At 46.0% G+C, this 18,400-nt stretch overlaps 1 protein-coding gene across 2 annotated transcripts in view; it reads left to right on the plus strand.

Moving 5' to 3' along the window:
• Positions 1–18,400, plus strand: part of LOC144825197 (galanin peptides-like) — a 263,748-nt gene that overhangs the window by 22,382 nt on the left and 222,966 nt on the right. The window contains exons 4-5 of one of the 2 annotated variants that reach the window (XM_078684049.1): positions 5,942–6,013; positions 6,377–6,463. In XM_078684049.1, coding sequence (XP_078540175.1) covers positions 5,942–6,013; positions 6,377–6,463 — 159 coding nt within the window. The remainder of the gene's footprint in view (positions 1–5,941; positions 6,014–6,376; positions 6,464–18,400) is intronic. The other variant, XM_078684050.1, reaches the window with a different exon arrangement.

Raw genomic sequence — 18,400 nt, forward strand, 5'->3', positions numbered from 1 at the left:
CTGGTATTTAGACTGGAAACCCTTGATGCCGAAACATGGGGAGGAGCTCTGATTTACAGACCCCCTGGTCCGAAAACCACCTTTGTTAACCAGCTGCTAGATACGATTGCATCTCATGTACTTGCAGTGAACAATTTTCTATTACTTGAGGACTTCAACTTTCATGTAGATTTGTTGTCCGATCCTGATACTTGCCATCTCAACCAAGCTATGGACACACTTGGGCTAACTCAGAGGATAGCGGGTCCTACTCATCTAGCAGGCCATACACTAGATCTAATATTTACAAACAAAACCAATGTAACCACCGAACCTTCATTACCTTTATTATGGACCGATCACTATTTAGTGAAGTTTGGCATGTCCATGAACCTCAACAGGACACTAGACCCTAAGAGTGAAATTTTTATTCGGCCATGGCGTAAACTTTCCCCTGAAGTGTTTAACCTGTATTTTAAGCCCCCACTGATCTCGTCTCGGTTAATGTGGAACAAGCTACCGACACGTTGGCCATTGTGGCTGCACTGAACAAAGCTGTCCCACTGTTCAAGGTTAGAGTAAAAAATAAAGCCTCCCCTTGGTTCTCAGACGCATTGAAAATTGATAAGAAATTAAGTAGAGCAGCCGAACGTAAATGGAGAATCAATAAAACTGAGGAAAATCAGAAGTTATATAAGAATTTTCATTGCAACTACATAAAAAATATCAAATTAGCTAAGAAAACTTATCTCACCCATAGAATAAATAATGCCGCCCAATCAAGCAAGGAACTCTATAAAATACTAAAAGAATTCTCCGCCCCCCATGTGGAACAGTCTTCCTTTCTCCCCTCTCAAAAGTGGGTAGACTCTATCGCATTCTTTATTGATAATAAAATTAAAACTATCTACTCCTCCTTTCCTCCTGATGACCTTGTCTTCCACGACTCTAGTATCGATCAACCTGGGTTGGCCCTGACCTTTGTAACGAGTAATTTCCCGGTGCTCATGGAGTTCGATCCTATTACCACCACGGAAGTATAGGAGGGTTTGACTACGATTAAATCCGGCTCACCTGCTGACCCTTTCTTCCCCCGCGCCTGTACCATGTTATGCCTTTAATCACCAATGCTTTGACCCCAATTCTGAACATGTCTGTAGATCAAGCCAGGGTTCCTGTGAAATGGAAACATGCTTACATTAAACCCATTCTGAAAAAACCTTCAGCGGACCCCAATCTGTCATCCAATTATCGCCCAATTTCCCTCTTGCCTTTTTTTGGCAAGGTGTTAGACCACCTCATTATTAAACGGCTTACTGTCCATCTAGAAAAGCATGGTCTTCTTGACTCTTCTCAATCCGGCTTCTGAGCTTCTCACAGAACGGAGATGGCGGTTATTGAGGTCATTGACAACATTAGGCTCACCTTAGAGAAGAAGGACTCAGCGATCTTGGTTCTTTTGGATCTGTCGGCCGCCGTTGACACCATCTCCCACAGCATTTTGAAACATTGGCTGTGGGAGGTGGGTGTCAGAGGTAAAGCCCTCGCTTGGTTTGAAAGCTATCTGGCTGACAGATCCACTGCCGTGGTTGCTGACGCATTGACGTCCTGTAGTTACCCGGTAACTGTAGGGGTCCCACTGGGATCGATACTTAGTCCCATGTTGTTCAACCTTTACCTTACCCCTCAGGCGGGGATCATTAGAGCACACGGTTTTCAGACCGTGTCCTACGCCGATGATACCCAACTGCTGTTTACCTGTGACTCTGAACTTGGCAGCACCCAAGTTTGCTTTAAGAAATGCATGGTCCAAATTAACAAATGGATGAGTGCCAACAAGCTACAACTCAACAGTAGTAAATCAGAAATCATCCTGTTTGGAAAGGCCGCCGACTTCTGGTCATCTGACTGGTGGCCCTCTGAACTTGGCACTTGTCCGCTCCCGAAACCAGTGGTACGTAACCTGGGGATCACCATTGATAACACTTTGTCTTTGAAACCCCACGTTAATCAGGTGCTAACGGTTTGTTATGGGATCCTACGCTCTCTTCGTAAAATCTTTAAATGGCTACCCATTAAAACAAGGAAACCATTGGTGCAAGGGCTTGTTATTAGCCGTTTAGACTATGGTATTGCCTTGCTTGTTGCTCTGAATGAGGACCTGCTGACCAAGCTCCAGATCCTTCAGAACACGGCAGCGAGGCTGGTCCTTGACCTCCCTCGGAGAGCTCCATCTACCCCGAATCTCCGGACTCTCCACTGGCTTCCTATTCGACAAAGATGTCATTTTAATATTTTAAGTCTTGTTCATAAGTCAATGTACGGGGCTGGTCCCCATTACCTGAAAACAAACTGACATGGTATGTACCTGCTAGAACTTTAAGGTCATGTTCTAAGCCATATCTTGTTCAGCCCCGCATTCGGACCTCACGCAATGGAGGCCGCGCCTTTTCTTATCTGGCCCCCATGCTATGGAACAAACTTCCTGTACACATCTCCTCCACTTCGTATCACAAATGTTTCCGTAAGAAGCTAAAAACCTAGTTGTTTCCTTAGCAGCCCATAGATGTGTACTGCTGGTCCGGTCTACCGTTCTTTTTTTGCTGCAAGTGCCAGGAGACCTCACGTGATATGTGCGCTATATAAGAACGTATGACATTGACATATGACATTGACATTGACAAAACAGTACAAGATCAGCATCTATACAAGTCCATAATAAATAAACAGGTAGATAAGCAAAATAGAAGTCAAGCTAATCCATGCATCCAATCCCCAAGTGCAAACAAACAAATGCAGGAACAAATTCAGCATGGTCATACTCAATGACACCTTATAAATCTTGTATGGCAAAACCACTTACAGGTAGGCAGCAACGAAACATAAAACATACTTAATTCGATTTTAAAAATTAAGATTGAACAAATAATTAAATGCAATCAATGAACCATGCAGAAAAAGTAAGAGAAATGACATTGGTACTTGAACGTGGTACCCGAGTATACATACTACAGCAAGTTGCTGACTTCTTCCAAAAGCACACCCATGACACTTCACAGGTAGAAAATCCTTTGCAAAGCATTCCATGAGATTCCTGCAGTCATGCGCAGGAGATGCAATTGAGTCTCATAGTCAAAATCATTGGTGTGCATCAGCGTAAAAAAACTCAATGCACTTCTGCCCATACCAATTTTCTTTGCACACGCGACCGGTCTCCACCACCAAGTTCAAGAGTAGGAGGCCAATGGTCCATAGCTAAGCACCGTAGCATCCATAAAATGGCCCCAGCACTTGTCCACCAGCAATGTAGTCACTGCACACCTCTGACTCACCAATTAACCGACTTCAAAAAGTTTTTCAAGGCTCTGCTCTACAACCAATGCACACAGAAAGGTAATTCACTTGAACGTGTGCGTGCCAGCACGGAAGCTGGTTTACCTCCATTAATTCTGTGTAGCTAAAAATGTAAGAAGAACGTCAAGCTCACCGCGGAATCATACACAACATCTCCCAATTGAATAAAATTGTCACCAGTGCGCCGTAATATGTAATTTTCTACAGAAGGTGGAAGTTATAGCGATCTCCATATGATAAAGTAAAGCATCGAGGAATTCACGATGACTTTAAATGTCGCACTAAGAAGCAAACAAGTGAGGCAGATTTTTATCAAAAGGCTCGGGCTGCGAATCATGCGCTGCCTTCAGTAGATCATAACAGTTTTAAAAATCTTGCTCCACTACTCCCTGTAGCGCTCCTCAAAATGACAACAGTACTCACAGGTCAAAGGTTCCTGAAACAATTTCAACAACACTGTCATAGTACATCCACATGTGCACTGTTAAGTAGTGTTTCCTCTCGTACTGCAGGCAGAAAGCAGGTAGAAGGTCCTAGTAATCCATCGCTCACATGTGTTAAAGTACAATAGGCAGCCCATTGTTTCTAATGGACACTGTGCTTGTAGAAACACACTCTTCAGTTTCTAGGAAGAAACAAGTGACACACACCAAACTGCAGGATGAAGCACACTAGGTCCAAAGTAGTTATTATCAGCTCACTGTAAACGGTGATACAAGGAATTGCAGACTCAATTAGAAACAGTACTGCCAGTACAAGTTCTCGCTGGAGCCAAAGCAATATTAGCTCATCAGCGCCTATTTAAATGCCTGCGGCTAAGGCTGCCTGATGGAAATAGACACTGGTGGTGCTCCCAGGTGCATTTCCTCTTAATAGGCTTCAAAAAGGCTCTCCTAAAAGTACTCTTAACTTAATGTCTGTCCTCCCCTGTTGCAGCAATCATGACTCCTTTTAAATTTCAGAAGTGGAATTTTCTCCATAGATTCGTTTTGCACTCGTCGCCAGTGAAATAGCGTATGAAGGAGGGTGGGCAGAGATGATGGTGAATCCAAAATGTAGTTTATACTTCAGATTAAAGTAGGTATCATAGGTTACAGGAATAGTAAGTTACAATTTAGTAGACATAGCAGCAACCCAACTGGGAGCATCCCAGCTGCTCAGCCCACACTCTCCAACTGACATTTCACTCAACCAGACACACAGGAATATTCTATGACATGACTCATACAATGGCTGAGCAGCAGGGCACAGAATACAAGGGAAGAACTAAATATCAAGAAGAGCAGGATACCACAGTACGTCAACACTTTTACGCCATGTAACCACTCACTTGTGGGCACATATCACATCCAAAACATAAAATACAGTGACCATACAAACAATAACTAACTGATACACTTACTCTACTCAAGAAGGGAGTCTTTTGAGTCGGTCAAGATGGGTATTGTAGCCCATAAAATATACACTAACACATCTCTTATTCTTACCAGCCTTCAAAGTCTACTTATCAATATTTCCTAGTTGTACAAGTATTATCCCTCTGAATCATTGGTGCTGGCCACACTAGTCATGATAATCATTTGCGAAACATTAAGGGGCTTATTGATAAGCCCCTTGCACTGCCGGTAGATCATTTTTTCCCATATTAAAAATGACACACTGGTGGCGCAAAGGGCTTGTAAATAAGCCCTTAAGTGAATGTAACATCCAGCATGCAGTTGACACATACATCTCTATACTGTACCTTAGGGATTCAACCATCACTTACACCGCCCAGCCCGACAAAACATCTCACCACCAAAATAGACAGTAAATACACTGCTAAGTTGAGTATAGAAAGTAAAATATCATATATAGGTTCATGATCATAACCTATGTGTTTATGCTATGGATGTACACTACTACTGTATTCCCTGTGCCACTCCGCGAAGGGTTTATTTGTGTCCAAAAGCCATTTAAGGACCATACATATCTAACTTTACTATCCGCGCACTTAAAATGATCTAATAGAGTGAAAGAGGTATTCTTAAAATTCAAGAAGAAGTAACATAATATTAGACTACACATCACCCTGTTCCATTAGAACAAAATGTAGAGCATAAAAAAGCACTCATCCTGTAGCCAAGAGATATGCTCATTATTATTCCTTCTCTCCACCAGCGACCTGTCCTATAATGTGGAGAGTGGCCGACAATGACCAGTGAAGTACTCGCTGGAACAGCTTAGATGCTATTAGAGCATTTCAGTCATGGAGAAAGATTATTTTAATAATACGTGATTGGAATGATGGGGCAGTTGGCATGCACCAGAAACTGCAAGTGGTTGCCGTGCCATTCTCTTCAGTACAACGATCTGCGGTTCAACTCAGCTTTCGTTGAAAGGGCATCAAACTTGATTCTAATATCCAGAATTGTCCTAGGCGGTGTCAGTTCTTTTGTTCTTTAGACATATGTAAGTTCACTTTGTAGACTTTGAAGTCAAAATGTCGTTGTACAGAAGACTTCGTCCCTCAATGTGTGATGAGAGCTGTACTGGAATGGGTGTGCTGTACTATACTGGGTACCGGCTGTTCTCTAAACTGTGTAATAGGAATCATCCTTTGTTTCAGGTCGAGTTGATCAACTTTTACTGATAAAGGACATTCCCATTGCAAGGGGGAGAGAAGAGCCACCAGGGGAATGTAAGATAGCTTTTGGAGGTTATTTTACATAACAGTAGTCTATTTTATTTAAGCTGACTCACAGTAGTACTGAACCCATACATCGAATTCACCATCACCTAGACATAGTCTAAGTTCACCCAGTTCCCATAGCATACTTCTTTCCTACGATTTCATCTCTTTTTACATACATTGATTCCCTCTTTCATTTACGAACCATCATGTTTAAAAAGGGTCCATCAGTATGTTCTCAAAACCCACGCAATCCAATTTAGAAACCTAATTCAAGACCGTAAATAAACCTGCAACAGTGATAGCATTAAAGTAACAAGATTTGAACATGGAAAGTGAATTAATGTCTCTGGTGTGTGTTGCATTAAACAGATGCAGTAGACAACCACAGATCCTTCAACGACAAACATGGACTTGCTGGAAAACGGGAACTGCAGCTCGAAGATGATGCAAAGTCAGGTAAGGAATGGGCGAGGGGCTCTAAACCTCGGGACACACTCCAGGCAGGTATCCAGGTCTTTGATCTAAGTCCATGTCTTCTTTCGGAGAGTCATTTTTATCTAAAAGTAGAAGGTGCAAAGGGAGTACAGAGCATAAGCTTTCAACACCACACCACACATGTCCCTTCTTATGGAGAAAGCAAAATAACAGATGTATAGGTCGTTGAAGAATTGTTTGCTTGACTTACTTTGCGCTTCTTTTGTTGCCAACAAAATGCGTCATCCTTCACAACACACAGCCCTTTATAATAACATAAAAAATTAAACGTCCTTAAAAGCAGGCAGAGCCCATGCAAATAAGCACGGTGGGGCAGTGCGGGGGGTTGCCTATGACAAACAACGGAATAGGGAAAATAATTTAATTAATAAATTAAACCACTTATCTTGTGCTTGCTGAATCGCCGAGTGGGCGATGCGGCGAGCGCAAGGTAAGTAGTTTTATTTCTTTATTTATTTGACCTATTCTGTCGTTTGTCACTTCCACCCCCCACCCTCCCTCCCCCGCCACCCCCACCCAGCCCTGCTCCACTGAGCTTACCTGAGTGGGCTGCCACTGCTTAAAAGAACAGTAAACCTAGAGGTACTGCTGAGCAATGTTGCTAGTTTTCCTATTCTGACAGACGCAACGAATCTATGACAGAATATCCTTTATGAGGTGCCAAATAATACATCAGGGATTGTACAGTAACTGTGCAGATTAATGTCAGAAAAGCAAACTGTGTGATGATCTTCTTTACATAGCAGAAGATATACAGATTTGTCTATTCCATAATCCCATATAAGGACAGCCATATTTTATGAAACCCTCACTAAATTACCTACATATTTAGAGGGATTCGCCTCTTCCATAGTCCCATATGAGGACAGCCATAGTTTATGAATCCGTCACTAAAGTATGTAGAATGGCAGGAGGGGATCAGATATGCTGTTATATAACTTTCCTTCAATAATCTCATTTTCATGAGCTTTTAACGACTGCAAAACTTACAGAACAACGTGAGTGAAACCTTTCAAATGATGTATAAAATCCCCTTCTTTGTATATATGTAATTTCCAGTGACTCATATTCTGTTGAACTGTCTTACCTCAAGCAGCTAAGACGTTATCTTTGATATTTGTGACTCTTCTGTTGAACCATAATGTACAGCTCTGCACTTTCTCAATGTCCTTTACGTATGGGAGCTGCGGCAAGCACAAGCTTTCTTGTGCGGCATTCCTCTCCCAGCATGACCATCAAACTCTACCCTCAGATAACAGCACCTCACTTAAGTCACAATGACATTGTGTGAATGGCATCTCTTTTAGACACAGAGCAGAGTTATCAAAATGTCAGGCAAAGCAACGGAGCTAGACTACTTGCTGCACTGCGTGAAAGGGAGAGGACAGAAATGCATCATATTTAACATTATATGGCGCGTCCCTGTCCTCTTCTTGTACTGGCGCAACATGTGCTGCCCAGCCCCAATGCAGGCACCCTTGCACCACACTTGCATTGCAGGCAGGATTGTTTTGTGCAGGAAGATACACCTTCCTGCACAAAAACTATTCTCTGAGGCTTTTTCCTCTTTCTACGTGTGCTGCAGAATGCACCACATATAGATAGAGGAAAAAAATGAAGAGAAATAAACATATTTCTCCTTGTTACTCCTCCCCTGGTAAGATGTATTATTTTAACACATTCATAGGTCTACCACTTATCACAAATCTGGGAATGCGCCAAAATCCACATGCATGGGACAGCCCTTGCTCCACCCATGGAATGCCTCCCTAGGATAGAGATTCTCCAAGCCACGCAGGGCCAGGCAAGGTGACGTTGCATGGCTTGGTAGATCTGACTATAGATATTTTGCTAAATCTTGACAATGGTGTATTTATATCATTTTACTCAGCAAAAGACCCTCAATGACGGAGCTAATGTGTACATACGCTTGTGCGCTGCCACTCTCTGACACCCAACAGTCCAAACCTGTTCTAATATGCTATCCTTTCTATGTGCAATGTACCTCAGCCAAGATCCCTCTGTTATATGCTCACCGTGGGGCCCCTTCTTCCAATAGGGCAGCGTGAGGAAAGCATGAAACGCAGAATGAACTGCTCTTTGTTTCCAAGACCTGTGCTGCATTGTCATGATCCCTGGTATGTGTCCCTGGTTATTGGTGTGTGTTATTTCAGTGCCCATCTGCGAGACACAGAGGAGCATAAGCGCAGTATAGAAGCACAGGGCCTTCGTGGGTATACGTACTTGGCTGGTTTAATGCTCGGCCCTTTGCGTGAAAATAATGTTTTTTTCACTTAAGGGAAGATGATCAGCCATTGCCCATGTGCCCATAGCTCTGCCCTTCCTGCTGTTCTGTGAGGAGGGGGAGAGTTGTGGGGGACCTGCGAAGGAACAGCTGGACTGGTGTATGCCTTTAAAGAAATGCACCATTAGATATGTCTCCTGTTTACGTACAGCCTGCGTTGTTCTGCGGGGTTGAAAGTCTGGCACCAAAATATGACGTTCTTTAACCCTGGCAGTGCAAACTAGGGGTGGGCTAAATTTGCGTAGTCGTGCTACACGAAGCTCTGTGCAACGGTAAATAATCTCCGCAAGCACACAGAATTCCACGAACACACGGAATTGCTTGTTTCGTCCCTTCGCAATGCTTTTTTCCCGTTCGCGAACGCTGTTTGCGTGCTCGAGGGGAAATATCTTGCAAACACGCATTTTGAAAGCGCAAACAAGCACAAAATTCTGGGAAACCGCAGATCGGGGACTTTTTGGCAACTCCGCGTTCTCCGCGGAACGCAAAATTACCCAAATTCTGCAAATTGCGCGATCGGAACGGAATTTACCGACCAGGTCTAGTGCAAACCTAGTGCTCTCTTCGCAGCACAATCTGCAATCCATAAGGCAGATCCACCATGTTGACCTCAGTCACATCTCCTTGTTAAATGATGCCATCTTGATGTACAGCTACTCTGACGTTCAATAGATTCTTGATCGGGCTTATTTCCACCACACAAATAAACAAATAAGTAAATAAACACAAATAAACGAAGCTTAATAAAAAGCAGACATTGGATTACTAAGTCTAAGTGGTATCAAAACTGATATGATTATAAGTCAGTATTTTTTTCGTATGTTCTACTATATAATTTATATTTAAGAGGCAAACTTGTCAAGAATTGGGTCGCTCACGTCTTGTCACTTCACAGTTCTACTAATGACGTACTAGATGATTTTTAATTGGTTTATTCTCTCCTGAGTTGAGGTGGGAAAGTTGCAGTGACCAGCTTCAAACCTGTGAAAATGAGCCATAGCCAGGGCCAAGTCTCCACTTGGATTCTAAGGCCTATTCCATCGTTGCCATGTAATTTCCATTGAAATGAATGGCATTTCCATGACGAGCTGAGCTCGTCATGAGCGTCCAAGGGGTTAAAGAACCTTTCAGATATTGCGGTGATTAAGGAGGCCACTCTTGACCAAGGGGAACAATAGTATTTGCACTTCTGGTGCAATCCCTTAATTCAGGAAATGGTCACTCATTGTAGCAATATTTTGAAAATGCTATTTCTAAGTGTTATTGTTAATTTCATTTGGTTGATACCACTGCAACATTGTTTTGGAACAGTCCCAACACAGATGCACGCTTGGGCAGAAACTAGTAGCATTATTTCTGGAGTTCATGGTGGGATCATAAGAGGCTTAGACTGTTTCAAACAGTGCATAAACATATATCTTATGGTGATTGTTGAAAAGTGGGTTATTGGTAGGGGTAAGTATGCACCTACCACTAGTAGAAAGGCCACCAACACGGTATAGAGCCCAGTAAAGGTCTAAGTAAATTAGCCCCTTGCTCAACCCTCGGTAGCTGACAACGGGCAGTGAGGTATAACTTATGAGGCAGGAGTGTAAACCCTTTACAAAACACCAATACATCAAGCAAGTAAGACAGAACATACAATAAAAATCCCACACCAATTAGTAAAAATAGGGAATCTTTTTCTGAACAAATAGACACCAAAACAACAAAAATCCAATGTAGGAAACCGGAGATTTGAATTTTGAAGGATTAAACACTCTATAGTGCATGAAAACATAAAGCGCAACTCTTGAACATCCGGTCACTCGTGACCAGAATAAAGTCAAACTTTGAGGTCGACCGCGATGGAGCCCTAGCCAGATACACTAAGGGGGAGCTTTTTCTTCAGACATCACACAACCCTCCACAACAGGCTTGACTTTCCACAAGGTCCCGGTCAATTCCTGGAAGTCTGGAGCTCTGGATTTTTCAGCAGGACGAACCTGAAATCCTGCCCAGGTCGCTCTCGAAGAAAGTCGGCTTGACTGGGTGGTCACCTCATGGAGCTTTTTCTCCAAACATCTCCAAACTTCAGAAGGTGCTTCCTGAAGGTCTCCTTGTAGGTTAAAAGTGTCCAAATCACTAATAAAAAGGCCTGTAATCTCCTAGATGGTCTCTGGGATATCTGGATCACAATTCCCACACTGCACCTGGCCAAATCCTTAAAGGTCCACTGGACGTACTCCAGGATGGGAACGCTTGGTGGAGATATCAAAGGTGGCCTCTATTAACTTGACGCTTACAGAGAGTCCACTCCTTAATCCTTCTTGAAGCATGGCACAGTCCCCAGGGCTCTACTACCAGAATGTGCAGCAAGCGCAGTCATTCAGGGTGCAGATCCAGATTCCAGCAGGGCAGTCTATTTTGTCCTTGTAGTTTCAGGCAGCAGATCTAAGAAACTATGAAGCTCTCACATATTTATTCAGTGTTCTGTGGTGAAAAGCAGGGGGCACCTCTGGCCAATGAGATGCTGGGTGTCACCCAAAAGCATGACAACTTCCTCCAAAGTGTTGCATCTCCTTGTCCCACAAAGCACTGCACTTCAAAAATCAATATAGATGATTTCTCTCCAGAGGAGTAGAGCTAACTAAACCAACTAACAGTGTGGCTCAATTCAATTAGCTCTCCACTCCCTGAATTCAGTGAATTCCTGTCCAAAGCCTGCCTCCTAACTGGGGCACAGGATGTGGAGTTGGTACGCCTGGCATTCTGTACTGATCTGCTCTTTCGTTGAGCTCAGTTTGATTTACCCAGTCTCCTCTGCAGGACTCATCCTCCCCAGCTGCAGAGCTCTCTCCATCAGAAAAATCTCTGCTCCACCCAAGCCACGTGTTGCCTAATCAAAGCAGCCTGGTTAAGCCTGTTAAGGCTGGCCAATAAGCAGTCACTACTAGAAGGCTGGATTTTGGCTTTTAGAAGAAAAAAGTTCTATAACTTATCTTCTGTACTAGTTATGATAAATTCAACAATGACAAGTTGTTGATTTTATCAATACCAATTGTTTAAGCCCTTGAGTGATATTTAACTCCTTTCCTAACAATAGCTATATCTAAATAAAAATATTGCAATGCCCGTGGGTGCCTAATATCTGAAAAAAGGTAGATTATCCCTTTTACAGTGCACATACAACCAAAGTTGATTTTGCATGCAATTTACTTTTAAAGACAATCTGCAAAGCCAGGTTACCTATAAAATGACAGTGGGCACTCAGCAATTCACACATGCAAGTGCAGGAAATCGGCTGAGCCACCTCTAATCTTCCATGGCCAAATAAATACTTGTGGCTTATAGGTAGTTTGAACCCCCTAGCCCTAATATATACTAGGGATTCATAGGGTATGCCAATGCCAATTGTGAGAATTTATATTTAAAGACAGGCTGCAAGACAGGGCTGCATTTAAAAGGACAGCAGGCACACAGCAACGCATATGTGCAAGTGCAGGAAATCTGCCAGGCCTCTAAACCTCCATGCCCCATTATATACTAGGGACTTGTAGGTAGATTGCACCCCCTGGCCTTACTAACTACTAGCGACTTATAAGATCTTTCATTGCCAAATGTAAGTGTACCCTATTACATGTACCTTTTTACACATAGCGCTGGCCCAGGCTACAGTCAGAGTCAGTTACCACCAGTATCATTCAGCGAAGAATAGGGGTGAATAGGGTAAAAGGATGACTTTCTAACAGTGATTAATATGTAGGGGTCAGAAAGAAGCTCCTGATTCAGCAGTAACTCGCCTTAAATCTGCCATCAACTGTCAACATGGATTAAACATTGGCCACCTTGGAACATATGGGGATTGAATTCTCATTGCTATATATGTCAGGCTCCATTCATAGGGGCTTACTTAAAGGCTCCTTGCACCACCAGTGTGTCACTTTTTATGTGATAAAAAATTAAACACCTGTGGCGCAAAGGGCTTACAATTAATCCCCAGTGTATATAAGACATTTACTGGACAGTGCAGCTTTTTCTGGAAGTATGCGGCAGATTGACACTGTGGCGGTGCTGAGTCATGCTGAGGTGGTGGTGCTGCACTGGTGCTCAGGAAGAGCTGAGTTAGTACTCAGGTGGTGCTGAGTGATGCTAAGTTGGTGCTGTGCTGAGGTGATGTTGTGCTGATGCTGAATTGGTGCTGAGTTGCTGCTGAGGTGGGGTTGCACTGGTGGTGATGTTCTGATGTGGAGGTAGTGTTATGTTGATGCTGAAATGGTGCTGGGCTGATGTTGAGGCGGTGCTGTGCTGGTGCAGAGGTGGTGCTGTTCTAGTGCTAAGGTGGTATTGCACTGATACTTCGGTGGTGCTGCTCTGGGGTTGGTAAACTGAAGAGGAGATTGTGTTGTGCTGATATGGTGCTGTGCTGATGCTTAAGAGGTGCTTTGGTAGTTCTCAGGTGATGTTTTGCTGATACTAAGGTGGTGCTGTGTGATGCTGAAGTGGTGCTGAATGAGCCTATGGTGCTGCTGAGTGATGCAGTGGTGGTGCTGGTTGATGCTGTGGTGGTGGTGGTGTACTGGTGCTCAGGTGGTGCTGAGCTGGTACTCAAGTGGTACTCAGTGATGCTGAGTTGGTGCTGTGCTGAGGTGGAGCTGCGCTGATACTGAGATGGCGCTGTGCTGATACTGAGGTGGTGCTGCTGCACTGATGCTGAAGTGGTGCTTCATTAGTGCTGAGTCACTGCTGAGGTTGAGCTGGGCAAGTGCTGAGGTGGGGATGTGCAGGTGGTGGTGCACTGATTTGGAGGTGGTGCTGTGCTGATGCTAAGAGGGCACTGTGTTGATGTTGAGGTGGTGCTGTGGTGGTGCTGAGAGATGCTATGGTGCCACTGAGTGATGCTGTGCAGATGCTGAGGTGGTGTTGCACTGATGCTGAGTTGATGCTGCACTGGTGGAGGTGAACTGAGAGGTGGTGGTGCTGTGCTGATGCTGAGATGGTGCTGTGCTGATACTGAGGTGGTGCTGTGGTGGTGCTGAGAGATGCTATGGTGCCACTGAGTGATGCTGTGCAGATGCTGAGGTGGTGTTGCACTGATGCTGAGTTGATGCTGCACTGGTGGAGGTGAACTGAGAGGTGGTGGTGCTGTGCTGATGCTGAGATGGTGCTTTGCTGATACTGAGGTGGTGCTGTGGTGGTGCTGAGAGATGCTATGGTGCCACTGAGTGATGCTGTGCAGATGCTGAGGTGGTGACGCTGCACTGATGCTGAGGTTGTGCTGTTCTGGGAATGAGGTGGTACTGCACTGGTCCAGAGGCGGTTCTGCGCTGCTGCTGAGGTGCTGCACTGATGCTGAGGTGGTGCTACGTTGGTGCTGAGGTGGCACAGCACTGGGGCTGAGGTGTTGCTGCGCTGTGACTGAGTGATGCTGAGGTGGTGCTGAAGTGGAGCTCATGTGCTGCTGAGTGTTGCTCAATTGATGCTGCAGTGGTGTTGAGGGAGTGTTGAGGTGGTGTTGCACTGTCTACTTGCGGGATAGATTGTTAAGTAACCTCACATTACATGCCACATTTGGAGAGCACAAGGAGGTCTCCCTTTCTATTCATTTTATTTCACCAACGATTGAAATCTAAAAGAAAGCATCAAAAACTGAAAGCATGCAACTTAAAGCTGCTTCAATTTTCATAAAACTGAGCAATACCAGCATGTCCACTGTCAAAAGCACAATGCAAATAGATGGATCCTACTGTTGGCTGTGTTCTTAAACTAAACTTCATTAAGTATAGTATTTAAGGTTTGGACATTTGAGCTAATGAAAGCAAACATGTTATAGGATGAAAAACAACGTAGCCTCTAGTCGAAAAAGCTGTTATGAATCCAAAGACAGTGGAAAACAAGATAAGGACATGATGTGCATCCCTCAGCTAGTGCGGTCGGAAAGCCAAGCAAGCCAAGCAAGCCCGGGCAAAAAAAACCGCTGTGCACCCGAAACTAACTTATATGGCCAATAGTGTAACAGGCCAGTCTCCAGTGTGTGACTAAACAGCAAAAGAAGGGACAAATGAAATCTATTCACTATTCACTAACAAAAACAAAGACATTTCGAAAGGTAATGAAGGAACAAATCAAAATGGATGGGTGTGCTGAAAGCCCATAGAGTAGATACAGCATGTCTTGAGAGACAGAACATACGCTGCCTAGGCGAGACCTAAAAAGGACACGTCCCACAAATATCTGTACTAGGATTCTAAGGACAGTGAGTAGGCAAAGTCCACACTTAATGACAACATTTGTAGGATGCTTGGATCATAGGGCAATTTTACTGATTGTCCATAGACGTCAAAGTCTAAGATAATGTGGGTATGTTTAATGTATAGAATGAGTTTTGCCGAAGACTGCTCAAAGATGAGTATCAGCACTTGATAAAGTAACACCGTGGGTTACTTTACTGATTTTTGATGTGAGAGTCCTTAAACTCTCACAACTCAAGTAGCTGTTTTTTCCTGTTCTGCAGTCAATAAACAGCATTAAAGATGCCATAGATTGTAATATGCACTTTAGGTACTGACAACACCTTTGCCTTAGAAGCAAGAAGATTTAAAAACAGAAAGCTGAATGTAAATATTTTAAAACTACAGATTGAATATTGTTGTCTTTTTGCTACATATTTTAATTCTTGAAAACAAACTTTTTAAAATGATTATCTCAAGAATATATCTCACACAAAATGCATGCTGTTTTGTGGAAGAATCTTCATGCAAAATCTAAATGTATAGGGCTATCAATCAATCAATCAATCAATCATAACACTTGTATAGCGCACTACTCACCCGGAAGGGTCTCAAGGCGCTTGGGGGAAAGGGTCCGCTACTGTTCGAACAGCCAGGTCTTGAGTTGTCTCCTGAAGGCGAGATGGCCCTGGGTCAGCCGAAGGTGGATGGGGAGGGAGTTCCATGTCTTGGCCGCCAGGTAGGAGAAGGATCTGACTCCGGCGGTGGCTCTTCAGATGCGTGGTACGGCGGCGAGGGCGAGGCTAGTAGACCGTAGCTGGCGGGTGGGCGTGTAGAAGGTCAGGCGGTCGTTGAGGTACTTGGGGCCCAGGTCGTGGAGAGACTTGTGTGCGTGGGTGAGGAGCCGGAACGTGATCCTCTTGTTGACGGGGAGCCAGTGCAGGTCTCTCAGGTGGCTGGAGATATGGCTGCATCGGGGGATGTCCAGGATGAGTCGGGCGGAGGCGTTCTGGATGCGTTGGAGTCTTTTCTGTAGCTTGGCTGTGGTTGCGGCGTAGAGGGTGTTTCCGTAGTCCAGTCGGCTGGTGACGAGTGCCTGGGTGACCGTCTTCCTGGTTTCGGTCGGGATCCATTGGAAGATCTTGCGAAGCATGCGTAGGGTGTGAAAGCATGATGAGGAGACGGCTTTGACTTGTCTGGTCATCGAGAGTGAGGAGTCCAGGATGAAGCCCAGGTTGCGTGCGTGGTCTGTTGGCTTGGGAGTGGTGCCCAGGGCGGTGGGCCACCAGGAGTCGTCCCAGGCGGAGGGCGATGGTCCCAGGATGAGGACTTCCGTCTTGTCTGAGTTCAGTTTCAGGCGGCTGTTCTTCATCCAATCGGCGACGTCTTTCATCCCTTCGTGTAGGCTGGTTCTGGCGGTGTCGGGGTCTCTGGTGAGGGAGAGGATCAGCTGGGTGTCGTCGGCGTAGGAGATGATGTTGAGGTTGTGTTGGCGTGCGATGGCAGCAAGAGGTCTCATGTAGAAGTTGAAGAGGGTGGGGCTGAGTGATGATCCTTGTGGTATGCCGCAGATGACTTCGGTGGCCTCGGATCGAAACGGGGGGAGGCGGACTCTCTGTGTTCTTCCGGCGAGGAACGAGATGATCCACTCCAGTGCCTTCTCTTGGATGCCGATGTTGCTGAGGCGTTGAACTAGGGTGCGGTGGCAGACAGTGTTGAACGCTGCAGAGAGGTCCAGGAGGATGAGTGCCGCTGTTTCCCCGTTGTCGAGCAGGGCTCGGATGTCGTCGGTGGCTGCGATGAGGGCGGTCTCGGTGCTGTGGTTGGCTCTGAAACCGGACTGCGAGGGGTCGAGGGATCCGTTTGTCTCGAGGAAGGTGGTAAGCTGTCTGTTGACGATCTTCTCGATGACTTTAGCAGGAAAAGGGAGGAGCGAGATGGGGCGGAAGTTTTTGAGGTCGGTGGGGTCCGCTGTCGGTTTCTTCAGTAGGGCGCTGAGCTTGGCATGCTTCCAGCTCTCCGGGAAGGTGGCGGTGTTGAAGGAGGTGTTGATGATGTTCCGGAGTTGGGGTGCGATGGTGGAGTCGGCCTTGTTGAAGACGTGGTGGGGGCAGGGGTCAGTTGGAGATCCGGAGTGGATGGTGTTCATCGTGCGGGCTGTGACTTCGGTGGTCACCGTGGTCCAGGTGCGGAGGGTGGTGGTGGGGGGCGTTGGTTCGACGGTTGGGTGCGTGGATGGTGCGCCGAAGCTGTTGTGGATGTCGGCGATCTTGCGGTGGAAGAACGAGGCGAGGGAGTCGCAGAGATCTTGTGACGGAGTGATGTCGCTGTTGCCGGTGCTGGGGTTGTAGAACTCCTTGACGATGCTGAAGAGTTCCTTGCTGTCGTGGGCGTTGTTGTCCAGTCGTTCCTTCAGTGATTTCTTCTTGGTGGTGCGGATAAGCTGGTGGTGCTTGCGGGTGGCGCGTTTGAGGGTGGTCATGTTGTCAGTGGTCTGGTCGCGGAGCCAGGCTTTCTCGAGGGTGCGGCAGGTCTTCTTGGAGTCCTTGAGTTCGTCGGTGAACCAGGATGCCTTCTTTCTTCTGGGTCTGCTGGGAGGGTTCTTCCGTGGTGCGAGGTCGTCGGCGCAGGCGGTCAGCCACTGCATGAAGTTGCGGGCTGCTTCGTTGGGGTCCGTTATGCTGGCGGGTGGGTTCTGGCTGAGGGAGGTGGTGAGCTGGTCGGCGGTGATCTTGCTCCAGCTTCTGTGGGGAGCCTGTTGCGGGTGGTGGTGGGTCGTGGTTCTCCTGAAGTTGAAGTGGACGCAGCTGTGGTCGGTCCAGTGGAGTCCGGTGGAGTGGCTGAAGGTGATGTGCTTGCTGGATGAGAAGACGGAATTAAGCGTGTGGCCGGCGTAGTGGGTGGGGGTGTTGACCAGTTGCTTGAGTCCGAGGTTGGCGAGGTTGTTCAGCAGGGCGGCGGTGTTGCGTTCCTTGTTGTTCTCCAGGTGGAAGTTGAGGTCCCCTAGGAGGATGTAGTCAGCGGAGGGGAGGGCGTGCGGGCTGATGAAGTCTGTGATGTCTTCGCTGAATTGTGTGTGTGGTCCCGGGGGTCTGTAGATGAGGGTGCCTCTGAGGGTCGTCTTTGGGTCGATGTGAATCTGGAAGTGGAGGTGCTCGGCGGCGGCGAAGGTGTCGTTGGAGTCGGTCGTGATGCGGATGGTGTTCCAGTGGACGATGGCGATGCCTCCTCCGGTCTGGTTGACGCGGTCCCTCCTGATGATCTTCTACCCGTCCGGGATGGCGATGGCGATGTCGGGGGCTGAGGAGACGTTCATCCAGGTTTCCGTGAGGAAGGCGACGTCTGGTGATGTTGCGTCGAAGAGGTTCCAGAGTTCCACGACGT

Source organism: Lissotriton helveticus, chromosome 3_1 (genome assembly GCF_964261635.1).
Source record: "Lissotriton helveticus chromosome 3_1, aLisHel1.1, whole genome shotgun sequence".
Classification (NCBI taxonomy): Eukaryota; Metazoa; Chordata; class Amphibia; order Caudata; family Salamandridae; genus Lissotriton; species Lissotriton helveticus.